This window comes from Macaca mulatta, chromosome 7 (genome assembly GCF_049350105.2).
Source record: "Macaca mulatta isolate MMU2019108-1 chromosome 7, T2T-MMU8v2.0, whole genome shotgun sequence".
Classification (NCBI taxonomy): domain Eukaryota; kingdom Metazoa; phylum Chordata; class Mammalia; order Primates; family Cercopithecidae; genus Macaca; species Macaca mulatta.
Genome location: NC_133412.1, coordinates 3,083,218 through 3,099,132, shown reverse-complemented (window position 1 = coordinate 3,099,132; position 15,915 = coordinate 3,083,218). Strand labels below are relative to the sequence as shown.

General features: G+C 48.6%; 1 protein-coding gene across 6 annotated transcripts in view; it reads left to right on the top strand.

Annotated features, from left to right (window-relative positions):
* The first annotated feature begins 427 nt into the window (after window positions 1-427).
* GABRA5 (gamma-aminobutyric acid type A receptor subunit alpha5) overlaps window positions 428-15,915 on the top strand; it is an 80,836-nt gene continuing 65,348 nt past the window's right edge. The window contains exons 1-4 of one of the 6 annotated variants that reach the window (XM_015141721.3): window positions 428-477; window positions 2,093-2,152; window positions 2,534-2,693; window positions 14,315-14,436. In XM_015141721.3, coding sequence (XP_014997207.1) covers window positions 2,608-2,693; window positions 14,315-14,436 — 208 coding nt within the window. In that variant the 5' untranslated portion in view covers window positions 428-477; window positions 2,093-2,152; window positions 2,534-2,607. Of the gene's footprint in view, window positions 478-540; window positions 785-2,092; window positions 2,153-2,533; window positions 2,694-14,314; window positions 14,437-15,915 lie in introns of those variants that run through there. The other 5 variants (XM_001109231.5, XM_015141720.3, XM_028850628.2 and 2 more) reach the window with 5 other exon arrangements.

The window sequence follows — 15,915 nt, the reverse complement described above, 5'->3', positions numbered from 1 at the left end:
TGCTTGTTGTCAAGGAACAGAACTTCAGAAAACCCCCAGATAAACACTGCATTAGGTGAGGATTTCATTCTAATCCAGTCCAGTGTGACCCTGGCTGTCCCTCCCTTAGCAATGCATACCTGTCTATGAGGGAGATGGAAAGAATGTCCAAGGCAGGGAGGCGCTGGGGCCGACTCTAGGGAGCAAAGCTCTCCAAGTCCCGACCTCCGTCACCCGACTGCTGACCCTGCCTTCCCATCCCTGCTGCACAAGGGAGCGGTGGTGACTACTCGAGGCGCTGAAGATACTGTTGAGGGCCCTGAAGAAACTTCGGCAGGGCAGGGCCTCTCCCCTTGCAGGCCGAGCGCGGGCCCTGCGCCCTCCCCCTCCGCCGAGCCCGGCCGAGGGCGCGTTTGCGAGAGTCTGGCGGCCTCTACCGGAGCGCTCCGCAGAGGGCCGATGCTCCAGCCCGGAGACGACATGTGGCGCTCGGGCGAGGTGAGAGCGGGCGTGAGTGCGCCGGGGGCGCGGGGGGCTCTGCGGCGGGCGGCGCGCGGCCCCGGGCGCGGCGCGGAGCGGAGCTGCAGGGCGGCGGCGGGAGCGCGGGGCGCAGGAGCCGCTCCGCCCGGGAGCGCCGGGGAAGTTCGCGCTGGCAGCATGGGGCGGTGACGCCGCACCGGCCTTCCGCGCCTGCCAGCCGGGCGAGAGCAGGCGGAGGAGAAGGAGGATGCACCCTCACCGACGGCTCGCCTCCCGGGGCCGGCGCGCAGGGTGAGCCCTGGGCGCGCCGGGCCGGGGCAGTGGGGTAAGAGGACGCGAGCGGGGAAGAGAACCGGCGGCCCCGGCTCGGTCCGCACCCCTTCTCCTCGGGGCGCCGGAGCGGCAGGCTGCGTGGCCGGGGAGGAGAGGTGCAGAGCAGGCGGGGCGCGCGGCCAGGCCAGAGCGCAAACTTTACCCCGGCGACTGCGGGGCTGAAGCCGGGCACGGAAGGGCGCGGGGTCCGGGCGGCTCAGCCCTGCCGGACGGGGCACCGGGGTGCAGTGACCAATTGGGGGTGGGGGACACCCGCTGCCACCATCGCAGGAGCCGGAGGGGAGAGATCGCCCACCTGGAAGGCCAGCGTCAGCCCCGGGGCTCTGAGGCGCGCGGCGTCCCGGCGCTGCTCGCGGGGTGGACTCGGACCCCGCGGGGGTGGCGCGCGCGAGTCGCGCGGGGTGCTCGAGGCCAGGGGACTCGGAGCCGCCGCTGCACCGCACGCTCCCAGCCCAGGAGGAAGGCGCTGCCCGGCGGAGCGCTCGACTCGGACCCGGGGCAGGACCCGGGGAGGTCTGCGAAAGCCGGGAGCGAGCAGGGGAGGGCCCGGGAGCTGGAGACCCTCGGCGCGCCGCTGCGGACCGGGCGGGTGGCAGACCGCGGGTGCCAGGGCGACCGAGGCTGCGGCTCCGCAGTGCAGCCCCCGCGCCCACCTGCCCTGGCGCGCCGGCCCTGGTGAGCCTCTGTGGGGGTCGGGAGGGTCGTGAGAGCGCAGCCTCTCCTGGGGGTCCCTGGCTCGGGGCTGAGGGGCGGCTGGAGGCGCCGCCTGGGTTTCCCGCATGCAGCGCCGCGTGCTCGCCGCCTGGCTCTGGCCCGGGCCCCGCGACGAGCCCCAGGACGCGCCCAGGCGACCACCGCATGGCACCCTGCCCTTCTTGGCAGGAGTCGCAGAAGGCCTTCGCTTCCGAGGTGGAAGTACCTGTTGTGCCTCCCAATTCCGGAGTTTGCGGGGGTTGGGGGTGGGTGGGCTTGTTGGGAAAACGCTCTTTTCGAAGCATTCTGTTCGGATGCCATGAGCACCTATTTGCGTTATGCGCATACTGAGAAATGCGCGTTTTCGCGAAGGTTGGTCGTTGAGCCCAGGGACAATGTCTGCCTGGATCTCAAATGCATTAATTAGGGTCCAGCACTGAGCGGAGAGACTTCCACAGATGCAGTGGTTAAGTTATGTAGTCACGGGGACCGAATGCCGGGAAAGTAGCCACACTCTTTTATAGGCAGTTGTTACAGTATTGTGATCCTGCAGAAAACCTGTTTCTTAAATGTGCTTTTCCCCACTTCTTTCCACATACTTTCTCAGTGCCTTGCAGAGAGAGGAGTAGCTTGCTGGCTTTGAACGCGTGGCAGATATTTCAGAAAGGTAAAATTATTGCACTTGTGGATTTGACGGATACAAAATACAGTCGCTCAGATAACTAAAGCGTTTATTTTAATAATTGGACTAATGGTTTATTTGATAGCATACTGAAAGACAAAACAGACTATTTGAGTGGAAAACAATAAATTAGGATGATTCTGCACCCTGACTAGAAGCAAAAATAAGCCTTTTGTTACTTATTTTTATGTTCCAACTTACTGCCCAGTGAGGGTGGTGGAAAATACCTGGTATGCAGCTGTCCTGGGGAAGGACAGCAGGCTCCTTTCTTTGCAAATTGTTGTGATAGCAGTGTGATTTCATTCCAGGAACTGTGACACAACAGCATTGATGTTCACGTGCTTCCCCGCTTTGTGTGCTTTTCAGCTTCAAGATCAGGCTGGAGAAGGGAAGAGTTATTCCCCCATATTCACCTGCTTCAACTACTATTCTTATTGGGAATGGACAATGGAATGTTCTCTGGTTTTATCATGATCAAAAACCTCCTTCTCTTTTGTATTTCCATGAACTTATCCAGTCACTTTGGGTAAGTTACCATCTGTGCTTTTATTTTATGATGTGAGGGACACTGGTGCCTTTCAGACATGTTGCAGGAGCAGCACATCCGTTGAGCAAGCCCTCGCCTGCCACCATTGCAGCCCCAAGCCCTTCACTTGTTGTAAATAAATGGAGTCCTTGCCCTGACCCACGCTTTCTTCCTGAGCAAGGCTGCTCCTCGCGTGGGGTCTCTGAAGTGAGTCAGAGAAAAAAAGGCAGATTATGTTTTCAGAAATGGAGCTGAAGATGAGATCCGAGTCAGCTGTGATTCTTCCTACTCAGGTTAAAACAAGATTCAGGAGTTCACGTGCATGAAGGATAGTCACTGCTTGTTAGACAAGGCAGTGCCAATATTTCAGTTGCCCTCCGCAGTTCCATTATGCAATCGAAGTTGCCTTGAAAGCTAGGCCCATGCTACTTGGCATTGAAAAGGACTCACAATGGTCCTGGCCTGAGCCAAGGCCCTAGAACTGTGACCATCTGAATGCAGGTGCAGACACTGTAAACCACAGGTGCCCGAAGATCTGAAAGACATCCCCGAGGTTCTGGCATTATCATTTCCAGTAACCCCTCTTTCATTTTAGCCTTTAGTATCCATATACCAACTCTAACCTTTTTTTTCATGAAACTAGTGATAACCGACATGGTGGATGAATGTTCTTAGGAGGCTGCTGTTCCTGTTCTGACCTGTGCCCCAGAATTGTTCTGGTTAATCAAAAGGATTGTAACTTGAAGTTGATGGCGTATAATTAAGAAATTAAATGTCAGGATGAAAGTTGCCAAGCATTAGTGCTGCAAAAATGGGGTCCAGAGGTTTCACAGCCTATCCGCATTTATGTTAATCATCACGGATGGAGAGTAGACAGTGGCTTGGCAACAGCCTGTAGACAGCCTTTCCATCCAGGGGAGAAAGAGGACATCCCCAGGGCCACGATGTTTTTTGTCTGTCCTCTGTACACTTTCTGCTCTTCTGACTCTTCTATGCAGAGGAAGGGGTGGATGTGGGGGCCTTGCTCAGGTGCAGTGGCTGGTAGAAGACCGCACTGGGACTGTAGTCCAGGTCCACCCGGGTGCAAGCCTGAGCCATCAGCTCAGACTTTGTCCAGCGGAGCTGAGCTAAGGAAGATGCCTGTCCCTCAGCAGCAGAAGCCAGGCAGCGTGTGCACTCTGACCCCACTGGCGGGAACAGGTGTGTGGCTAACCCCACTGACGGGGACAGGTGTGTGCACTCTGACCCCACTGACGGGGACAGGTGTGTGGCATGTCTCAGCGCTTTGAGCCATTCTAAGTATTCCCTTGGGAAAGAGCATGGGCTGTGAATATTGCCTTGCTTATCTTGAGTGGACGCCTCCCTTCCTATGCCTTGGGACTTTTTTTATCTGTTAAATGAAGGTTTTCCTTTACAAGTTCTCTGCAGCTGTCAAAGCCTGTAAACTAGCATGTTCACAATGTTCTTCTGAATGAAATGTCTGTACATAAGTGAAATCACACAGAATATTCAAATTTGTCAGCTAATGCATTAGGTAGTTGGTTTTTTTTGATAGACCACATATATTTGGTAGCATTTTGGAGGTGAAGAGTATGTCAGGATTGGAAACTTATATTTTCTTGTATTTTTTATATTTTCATATATTTTCTTTAAAAGGTCTTGGCTAGTGCAGGCGCAGTGGCTCATGCTTGTAATCCCAGCACTTTGGGAGGCCAAGCAAGGGGCGAATCGAGATCAGCCTGGCTAACATGGTGAAACCCCATCTCTACTAAAAATACAAAAAATAGCCAGGCATGGTGGCACATGCCTGTAATCCCAGCCACTCAGGAGGCTGAGGCAGGAGAATCGCTTGAACCCAGGAGGTAGAGCTTGCCGTGAGCCGAGATCATGCCACTGTACTCCAGCCTGGGCGACAGAGCAAGACTTTGTCTCAAAAACAAAACAAAACAAAACAAACAAACAAACAAAATCTTGGCCAAATGTATTACGAATTTTCATTGAATAAGCATGAAATGGTTTCACTCCCTGGTAGATGCAGGTCTGGAATAGGAAGTAATGTCTATAAGGACTTTAGCGCCAAGAAGCAGTTATGCTTTCTTCTTTAGTTCTGTAGCTTTCTGAGGTCATCTTCAAAATAGAGGGGTATCTTAGTCTCTGAAAGCTAACACTGAGTAAGTGGTAGAATACTCCTCAAATTTTCCAGAAAATTAACTGTTGGAGCAGCTTTTAATCTTTTAGGTATATGGCCAGTAGTCCATCATAAAACAGCACCTACTAACTGCAGCAAATACATGAGATACAGAAAACGATAATAAAAGGAATCTCTTTAATTCCGCCACCCAGAGACAACCATGCCTCCCATTTGGTGCACTGACTTCCCCTTGCTTCTGCGCATGTTTTTATACAGTGGGATCAGGCTGTGCAGTTTGGTACTGTGCTTTTTTCATATCCAATCCATTTTTACAGTTTCTTTAAATGTACTAGTTTAAGTGGCTGCATATTTGACAGGGCAAGAGTGCCTTGTGTTAGCTTCTTCCCTAATTGGGGATGTTTACGTAGTGAATGATTTTGCTGTTATAACTTTTCCTGTAGTGAACGTATTTGGCTTGCAAGTTTTCTTAGGTATTTGAGATTATTTATATTAGAAGATATTTTCGTAAGAGGAATTTTACATCAGGTTCTTTGAGCACTTTTCACTCTTGACCCTGCGCGCCCAGTTGCTTTTGAAGAAATGGGGTTTCTAGCAAAGCGGGAAGCCAGTTTCACACATTCTGGCCAGCAGGGCATGTTTTTCAACAGCCACAAAAGACATCATAAAATACATCAAGCCCCTATTTATTTCTCTTCCTATAGGAGGCTCCTCTCACTTGTATATTATCTAAATGGACTTAAGAATAATTGTGTCAAATCCCAATTGAAGTTTCCTAATATTGAGTTAACTTTAAATCTTGAAAAAGTAGCTACCACAACGTGGAACACCTGTCTTTATGTTTCGTGTTTTGGTTTTGGATGAATCCTGGGAGCCACTGTATGAGCTAAGCACCGTTAGCCCATCTTCTGGCTGGGAAGGAGGGAGGATGAATGCCTGACCTCGGAAGTCAGGAGTCCTTACTCGGAGCTTCCTGTGTGACTGTGCCCCCTGTTACTTCTTGGGCTCCCTGACTTGAATGCACACAGTTTGCAGGGTAGCTCTGGATCAAACCAGTCTAGACAAGAGGGGATGGATATAATTCTAAAAGGTAGTCCCTGCTTCAGAGTGGAGAGAGTTTTCAGTACTTGGGGATTAGGGGGAAAAAGAGTGTGGGTCAGCTCTGTTTATTTTCCCTCCAAAGAAAGAGTTTATGCGATTGGGTTCAAAAGAAAGGGGAAAGAAGAAACATCAAAGGGTTTAATTTGAACCTGATTCTAGGACAAGAGAAGTGCTCACTCCTGAGAGACCAGAGAGCTGGCACAGGGTGAGGAGGGCTACAGAGAATCAGGCAGGGGAGAAGAAGGAAAAAGAAAAAGTGTAGGGCTATGTGCGTGGACCAAGTCGAGATGCAGTGTTTGTGAAATGTGTGTGGCACTGGCAGTTGGAAAATTTACAGATGTGATAAGTGCAATGTACTTGGTGATTATATGGGATAACTGATGTGAAATCACCTTGAAAATACATGAGTGTTCTTCTTCTTCTCGTGGTCATATTCTGAATTTGATTGGAGTCACCAGCAGCTCATTTTCAGTAGTCTTTCTAATTCTTCTGTTAGTTTTAACTTATAGAACAGAGCCCGAGTCAAGCACACAATACAATAAGGCCCTTTTTGGACACTCAGCCCTGTGCTAAGGTACTTTTGATGACCTGGGATTATTTGAGGCATTCTATTTATTTTAGTAAGACCAGTAAACAAAAGTACATAGTATAGAAAAACCAGTACAGAAACAATATTGGCACCAATATAATGTCAAAATACATAATATTAAATTTAAAGTGGAATTAATTTATCATGATTAAGAAAATCATACTTTATCAGACCTGATAGACCAGTGACAATTGTGAGATAAAATTGAGGATTATCAGCTTTAATAATAAAGTCTGAGTCCATTGATTTTATTGTCTTAAATATATTTTGGAGGTTTACTGATTGATAACAAATCTGCTGAACAATTTTATTATGTGGGAGCTGCAATTCAAATAGACTTTGGAAAACAATATTTTATAAGCAGCAATTAAAAGTGTAGGTTCTTGCAGAAGTGGCTTTTGAACATGAACAGATAGAGTCTTCTTTATCTGTCTACACAAGTGTGCCAGTGTGGACCTTTGGTTCTGTGAAGAGAGCCATTTCATACGCGCATTCAAGGACAGTTCCCTTCTTTTAAGTAGAGCAGAAAGTACATTGTCTCTGAATCATGCAGGTAGTCACGATATCTTTTTAAATGGAAAGTTCTCCCTTATGAATCCTCAGTTGACAAATTCTTCCTGCACCATAGCTGCAGGTTCATGAGGCCTGGGACAAACAGTCATGGTAACAATCCTAAAGGCACTCAGAAAGCCCACTGAAGCAGGTAGCGGGAACACAAGTGGTGGTGCGCCTACAGACTTCAGCGACCCTCAGAAAGCCAAAAGGCAGTTCTTGCATGTGGCAAAAAAAAGTAGGTGGTTAAAACAGGGCTCTAGGGGAATGTCCAACATTTTTTTAAAGGTACCCAAAGAAAATAATTCCCAGTTGTCTGCTTTATAAAGGAAACTTTCCGCGTGTTCAGCAGGCACTGAGCAGGCAGGAGAGTCGGCCAGCGCAGCGCTCCGCCAAGACCGTCTGGCAGTCAGCTCAGGAGTGAGTCACCGGCTCCCTTCAAGGGGAGAAGGAGCTTGTGGGCTTTGGGTTTTTACAAAGGTTCAAATTGCATAAGATGCTCATTTTAATTAATGAGAAATTTCAGAGGAAAGTACTAGAAGCAAAAATAAAAAAATATCTCATCAGAGAAGTCTGGTGGTAGCAACGATAATTATCAGCATGTATATGAGTGTATCTCCTTAATATTCAGAATGCATTTTTTAAAAAAATGCACCCTTTAATTTACACATAATTCTTGATTTTCAGGTGAAAAGAGCTCAGGCATTAGAGCTTAGAGAAGTGTGTCCAAGTTTCACCTTCTGAAAGTGGTAAAAGCAAGGGCTCCCTGAGAATGCAGGCTGGGCTAGCGCGCTCCACTGCAGGGCCTGCTCCAGAATGTCCTAATTTCTATTATAGCGCCCTGAAATGGGAAGGAATGAGGGGAGGACTATATATGGGAAACCAAAGAATATCCTAATCTAGAACTCACATGTTTACCACTATGAAAACATTGTCTGCTGCAGCCCGAATAAACTCCACCACGGAATATAGATTGTGAACTGGAATGCTGTAGACAAAGATCATTTGCTAGTGAGAGTAAGACCTGCAGTGAAACAGCCTTCAGCGGTTCATTGAAAACTCCATTTTATTTGTATTTATTTAACAACCTATTTTAAAATCAAAGGCCAGTCTAAAAGTGAATGAAGCACAGAACCAGTTAATTTTCAGTTTTAATAAGAACAATTGGGCCGTCACTGTACTGTCAGTTCGGTTCCTGTTTCAGGACCGACGGTGAATATTTAGGATGGCATTAAGTGTCATTTTGACAGCAGGCAGTCTAGCTGCCCGGCTTCCATCTCTGTCCACGCGCTCTCTGTGTGATGTCAGAAGAGTTACTTCTCCTGCCTGCAACTCAGTTTCTAATCTCAATGTGGGATTAATCATAGGTCCAGGAACACAAGGCTGGTATGAAGGATCCATTGTCAACCTATGCCAAATGCTTACGCAAGCCCAGGTCTGTCAGGGGAAGGTGTGCTAAGTGCACCAAGCCATTCTGGGTACTGTGACCAGGAGATTCCTGGGGTTTACTGGACCCAGAGTGTGAGATGGCGCCTGGCCTCAGCCTGAGCACAGCAAGGTCATTGCCTTGCCCACATCTGCAATGTCTCCCTCACAGGGGCATCCTGGGGGACATTGACCTTCAACTACACCAACGTGGATGGTGCCCTCACCATGCACCAGGCACTGTTCCAGGTGCTGAGATGCACAGAGCAGAGCAGGGGCAGAGTGGGGCCTGCCTTCCAGGAGGGTGCACTCTGGTGTGCACGGAATAAGTGTCAGTAGGTTATGGTGATTGCTATGAAGAGTGATTCAGAGTAAGAGACAGTGCATGTGCTGGAAAGAGATGCTTGAGCAGAGATCTGAGGGAGGTGAGGATGTGAGCAAAGCTGTTGGCAGAGAAACCTGAACTGGCAGGAGGAATGGCGGGTGAATCCCAGGCTGTGTGGCAGGTGCATGCTTGACGTGTTAGGTACAGCGGAGGGGCAGGCATGAGGAAGTGAGAGATGGGGAGAGAGCATCATCAGGGAGGAAGGGCTGGGGTCAGGATCACGTTCGGAAAGTAGGCCATACAGGGGAACATCAGGAAGGACAGTTGACTTTTATCTGGAAGGGCAGAGAGGGCCACTGAGTGGTTTCGAGTAGGTTTGAAACATGATCCAATTTAGACGTGACAATGATGTGACTTAAACATTGAAACTCACTCTGGGTGCAGAGTGAAAGAATAGAATGGAATCTGGAGTGAGGTGAGAGGGGGTTAACCCAAGACACAGTGGGGACAGTGAAGAGGTGATTGCAGGGGCCCAGGGGAATGGCTGTTTTGGCCAGCAGCATTAGTTGATGGGTTATTGTGGGCATGAAGGAAAGAGAGAAGTCAGGGATGACCCCTAGGTATTTTACTAGAAAACCTGACAGGTTCACCTGCCTATGATTGAGCTGGAGAGGGCAGTAGGGAAGAGGTTTGGGTACAGAAGGCCACAGGTGCAGTGGTGGTATGGGAAGCCCCTGGAGATACTGCTAGGTCTCCCAGTGGATGTAGAGGTCTGGAAGACAGAGAGGGACTGGGCTGGAGGTGTGGACCTGAGGTGTTTCCATACATTGGGAAGTATTTAAGCCACTGGATTGGATGAGACAGTCAGAGGTTAAGTGTAGACAGAAAGGAAAGGGTGTCTGGATGGTGCCATGGAGCATGCTTGTGTTCTGAGGTCAGGAAGGTAAGGGCGGCAGCAAGACGGAGGGGAAGAGGCAAGTAGAGAGAAAGACAGAGCTGCGCCCTGAGGTCAAGCGGAAAGGGGTTGTAGGAATGTTGCCCACAGGTCAACTAAGCTGAGGACCAAGACTTGATCTTCAGATTTGGCCATGTGGAGTTCATTCCTGGCCTCCCGAAGAGAAGCTTCCTTGGGATGCAGGCAGTGAAGGCCTGGCAAAGTGATTGCAAGAGAAGGGAGGGGAGGCAGCGGGGTTTGCTCATACGGACAAACCTCCCAGTGAGTTTTCATGAGAAGACGGGCAGAGAATGGAGCAGTGACTGGAAGGGAATGTGGGGTGAATGAAAGGCTCTTTTAAAGAGTGGTGATATTAGAGCAGATGTGCTTGCTGATGGCCATGGCGAGAGAATGGGGAGAACGTGTGTAAGGACTGGGATGGAGCATCACTGTGTCATCACCTATGCAGGACCCCCAGTGTGTCTGGAAGGAGGGATGGGGCTGAGTCGAGGAAGGAGGGCAGGGTGGGAGAGGTGGCTCTGGCCTGTGGGACCAGAGGACTTGGGTTTTACCTTGTGGGCAGCAGGATTCTAAGCCGGGCAGCAGTGTCAAGGGCAAGAATGCAGAACCTCCATGAAGAGTGAGGCATGCACTTCAGCAGGGTTTTGGGAGCTGCAGGGAGAACTGGGGGATTTTAGGATTTGGCAGGAATATCGGAGAGTTCTAGCATGGTGTTCCATGGCACAGACTCAGAGCTTCATAAAACAATGTGGCGTCTGTCCATGTTTTCTACCTTAAGAGGGGAAAGCTGTTATTTGGAACCCTAGGATTGACCCTCACTGTCCAGCCAGTGTGCATCTTGGTTTTGTTTTTCTGTTGCATTGCTGTTATTTTTCTAATATGATGCTTAAGTGATGGGTAATGGGCATTTGAGGAAAACATCACACAATGGTGCCATTTAGAGGTACTCATTTAATGACCTGAAAGCAACGGACAAGTAAACGGAAGAGACCTTTTTTTAGAAGTCATTGAATACTGGGGAAGAACAAAATTTAAGAAGACGGATAAGCTGCAGCTTAAAACAAACAAACCCAGTTCAACGTCCAAAGTAATTTCCAATCAAAATACGTCTGCAGTTGCCATTATCGAACTCACTCTACGTAAGTCAGAAGCGGTCATCCATATAAGGAAGATTACATCACAAAGAAGCACATCACACACTGCCTTCACTAGCACCCGTCGTGGAATGACAATACCGAAATGACTTTTTCTTCTCCAGAAGTGACGTCACGACTTGTACTCTTTCAAGTACCAAATAAGGAAAATGTTGGAACTGAGAATATGGCATAAGTGGGACATGTTTTGTAGAGAATATGCATTCAATATAAGGAACTAATTCCTATTTTAAGAGAACCTAGTGAATTAACCCAGACTAAAATTGAAGGGTAAGTCACCAAATTTTCAAGTATTTCTATTATGTCCAAGACTGTTGTTAGTAATAGGGATATAATCTCAGCTCACAAAAATTCGCTTCCCCAAAGAGCGGAGACTTGACTTGTCCTTGAAGCATTCGTGGACTCTGGTGGTCTCTGGTCGACCTCAGGATGAGCAGAGCTCCTGGGCTGTACTCAGTGCAGTTAAGCAAAGCAGAAGTGGAGTGTCGGCGAGTCCAGGCTGCCTGCTGACCCTAAACGGGGTGAGCGCTTCCTGGGCCGAGGACATCTCAGTTTCCACCCGTAGGACTCATCCGTCACACACTGCACAGAAGTGGCGTGTCGGCGAGTCCAGGCTGCCTGCTGACCCTAAATGGAGTGAGCGCTTCCTGGGCCGAGGACATCTCGGTTTCCACCTGTAGGACTCATCCGTCACAGGCTGCACATTATTGCTCACCAAAGGCGTAGCCCTGGATTTCTGTTTTTTTTTCCAGTGCTTTCAATGAGCCAAAATGTAACAAAGCCAGCTGAAGTTCCTCCTCAGCTTAGCAGCAGTTCTTAAAGATCATGTAGCTTGATAGAGGCCCTAGCCATTTCCCCAGGCATCTGTGAAGGTCTCCTGTATGAAGGCACTTACACACCAGGGGCTGAGAAAACATAGCATTTGCCTTCTATGATACAGCAAGGGCCTTTCTCTCCATGGCTGTGGAAGCGGCGTATTTCATAACCACGCACTGCAGATGAAGCATTTTTGAGGATGGTCTATGGACAGAGGAGGGCCCCCAGTTCATGAAAAAACAAAAAACAAACAAACAAAACCCTCTGCTGCTACCCTGACAGGCATCGTCAGAGCTTTTTAAGAATCTGTTTCTTCCCTCCCAGCAGCTATCTTCAGTTAGTACAGCAAGGACAACACTGCAAATCCCCTGCCGTGGCCCCTGTCATACAAAGAAAGGTCTACAGGTAAATGCAAAAGGCGGTTATGACAGGAAAGGGCAGACACCGAAATTCCTCCACGAAAAGTGTAATTATGTGCAGATGTGTGTGGATATACCGAAACTAATGAAAATAATTTTCATCAAGAAGTAGAATCCGAGCTTTGAAATTCTTAAGCATAGCATTCTGTTCCACCACTGTGGGAACTGATTAGGGTATTTGTGAGTGGGAATCAGAGCCTGGTGGGATGGTGTTTCCCTAAAACTGGCAGAGCAGTGTGTCTTTATCTCCGCTTCTGGAGAGAGCCACGGAAAACAATGTTCACAGAGACATGACGACGGCTGCACAGCCTCCGAATGGTCAGTCATGAAGTCAAGCCCTTGTCTCTGGATAGCCAGGGCTGTTACCATCTAACACAGTTTAGGAACATTTTCACAACAGAGAATGGAGTAGCTTAGAAAACTTTAATTTCAACATTAAGATTTGCTTTTTCTACTACTACCTCAATTGGTACGATAAAGAGACAACAAGGACCTTCCAAAAATTGAGCACCTGGACATGGCCTAAAATTGAGTTGCAAACTCGACGATAATTATGAAGTCCATCATGAGGCCAGATCTGGTTTGACCAATAGTTACACAACTGGGCAGGTACAAAATATAACCTTCTTTCTTCCTCCCACAAAACCCTGAAGAAGAAAGCTGTTCACTGGAAGGAGCTATGCTAGGCTTAGTGCTTTGTCTTTCCGAAGTGTGCAACTAACGGAATGTTAGAGAAAGGGGAATTTAATGTCTTCAAATATGAAATCACAGAGTTAAAAAAGTATACGTCTGTGGGCTCCATACTAACAGGAATGAATTTTAGCTTGTTAGAGCTTCAACTATATGCATTTTTATGGGGATGTGAAAATTAGATCAAAAGAACTTTATTCTTTTATTCTTTATTCTCTTATTCTATTCAAAAGGGAATAGCTTTAGGGCTAGCAAAGAATTGATCTGTTTAGATGCAATCAATGAAAATGACTGACTTTTAAGAACAGGGTGGAGCAGACCGGCATCTATTCTGACCTCAGCATCTCTCCACGTCTGGTGGCTCTCAGCCTGGATTTCAGCCCTTTCATGGGAGAGAAAGCGCCTTAAGCAGAGCTAGGGCCCCACAGCCAGGCACTTCAGGGAAGTACCAGGAATCACGTGTTCTTCTCCCAAGTGCCCAGGGCGCTCACTTCTTGGGAACCACAGCTGGCTTTCAGTTTGGTAAGTCCCCTTGAAGCCAAATTTGCAGTCAAGTGCTCAGTAATTCAAAACCGGTTGCTCTTTGAACATCTGAAAGCAGCTGTGGAAACCTGAGGTGGGATCCATGCTCTTCAGCTGTGGGTCTGTCTTCTGGGCCTGTGGTCTCTCTGTCCCCCCAGATACCATCCTCAGTTTGTCTAGATCTGCTAAGGCAGTTTCTAGTTTTGTTCTGTTCATACTACATAAGCTTTTGGAATCTGGATAACTTAATTGAACAAACAAAAAATGTTCTTGTGTCTTCCCTGAGGCTCAGCCCACTCTTCTCGAGGGTTTATTGTGACGCTGGGTCCCACAGAATGTGCTGGGAGCTGGCCCACTGAAGGGGCAGGACCCCAGAGATGACACAAACTCCATCATGTCTGTCACTCACTCCCCAGTCCTGGCATATCATTCACAGCACAAATGCTCCCAGTCCAACTAAGGATGCAGTGAGGTTTGGGCACAGTGTCGCCACCACGCCCCAGTGCCCAGTTGCAGGTGACTCTAGCAATACCAGAACTCGGTTTTTGTGTGTTTAAACCACACTTCTGAAATCCCCTGTGAGTGGATTAGGCTCTGCCAGTCCATGCGCAGTGGCTAATCGCTAATTGGTTGTTTAAAACGGCTAAAATATTGACATAAACCAACTCCTCAGAATCACAGAATGATAGACTTTGAGCCTCAGGTTAGGTGGTTGGATAACTAGCCCCAAGCAGAGTATCCTTGGATGTTCGAGAACTGAGGTGTATCGAGGCCAAATAATCCCCTAGGCAGTGTGGGAGCTGTGTTCTCAGATCCTGGTCTCAGGAGACAAGCCTCCACGTGACTCCCTGGTTTCTGTATCTTGAGAAGAATTTGTAAGAGATAATATGTTTTAATGCTTTCTCTTGTTTCTCTTTTTAAAAGCTTTTCACAGATGCCAACCAGTTCAGTGAAAGATGAGACCAATGACAACATCACGATATTTACCAGGATCTTGGATGGGCTCTTGGATGGCTATGACAACAGACTTCGGCCCGGGCTGGGAGGTGAGTGTGCTGTCCTCGGCTGAGCCCGGCGAGGATCTAGGAAGGGCTTACGCCTCATCTCAAGCTTGTGTTTGCGCTGATTCAAACGATTTCTGAAAGAGCTTCCCTGCCAGGATTTTGGTTTGATGGCTGTTCCACTCTTGCCAAGGATCATGCCTCCTCTGTTATTTTCTAGACGCAAGAACCTGGGGGAAGTGGTCTCCCCCAAGCATCTTTGCAAAATCCCCTCTTCCCAGATAATCTGAATGTCTAGTCTGGTTAACTTAAGGAGGAACCGGCTTTTAGCTGTTACTAACGCTGAGATTACCCTATGTTAAGAAATAATATAAAATCAACCTCATACTCTTGTATCTATGCGAGTCCTTTTCAGAAATCCACTGTGGAACGCAGTCATCCTTTATAGTTTTATGGGTTATACATTTAATGCTTCACTGTGGCCACAGTCCTAGTATTTACTTTGACTTTATGGAATTCAATAAAAATGAACTGATGTAGATTGCTCTCGGTAGGGCACACCTGGCACAGCTTCACTGCTGCGCTAAGAATTGTGTGCAGTTTCCAGTTTAGATGTGGAGTCTGAACTTGTTGGGTTAGGTGAGGTAGATACTTTCCAGTGAATACATTCTTGGAGGAAAAAATTTAGTTCTTTAGTATTTGCTTTTTTTTTTTTTTTTTTTTTTTTGAGATGGAGTTTCGTTTTTGTTGCCCAGGCTGGAGTGCAATGGCATGATCTCAGCTCACTGCAGCCTCCACCTCCCAGGTTTAAGCGATTCTCCTGCCTCAGCCTCCAGAGTAGCTGGGATTACAGGCATGCACCACCAGGCCCGGCTAATTTTAGTAGTTTTAGTAGAGATGGGGTTTCACCATGTTGGCTAGGCTGGTCTCAAACTCCAGACCGCAGGCGATCCACCCTGCCTCAGCCTCCCAAAGTGCTGGGATTACAGGCACGAGCCACCGTGCCCTGCCTAGTATTTGCATTTTTAACAGGGAGATCCACTTAAAGCATGAGTGGCTACTCTTTGCCTTTTGGGCACAGGCTCCTTGACAGTCTGTTACTCTGCCCTCTGAATTATGTTCCTAGGCCTCTGTGCCCAGCGATCCAGTCCCTTGAACACACTCAGAAGGGTCAGAGCATCTAGAGGAGCCCTAAGCTGCCGTCAGTGCTTGTGGTATTCTGTCATCCTCCCTGCCTTCCAGTCCTGCAGAGTGGGAGGAGACCACGGAGAGCCTCTCAGGCCACCCTGCTGGGGCTGGCATCTCAATGAGGAGACAGGCACACTGCATCATACAACACACAGCATCACGTAGACACCTGCCCGCGCACAGATGCACTCCATGCAGACGGACGATCATCACACCGCCAGCTGCTGGAGAGGCAGCCCCACAGTGTGGCTGGAAGTTACTCGGTGTGGGCTGGGGTGCACTTAGAATTGCTTCATACTCATGACCTCGGGGACTTACAGGGCCCTGGTAGTACCC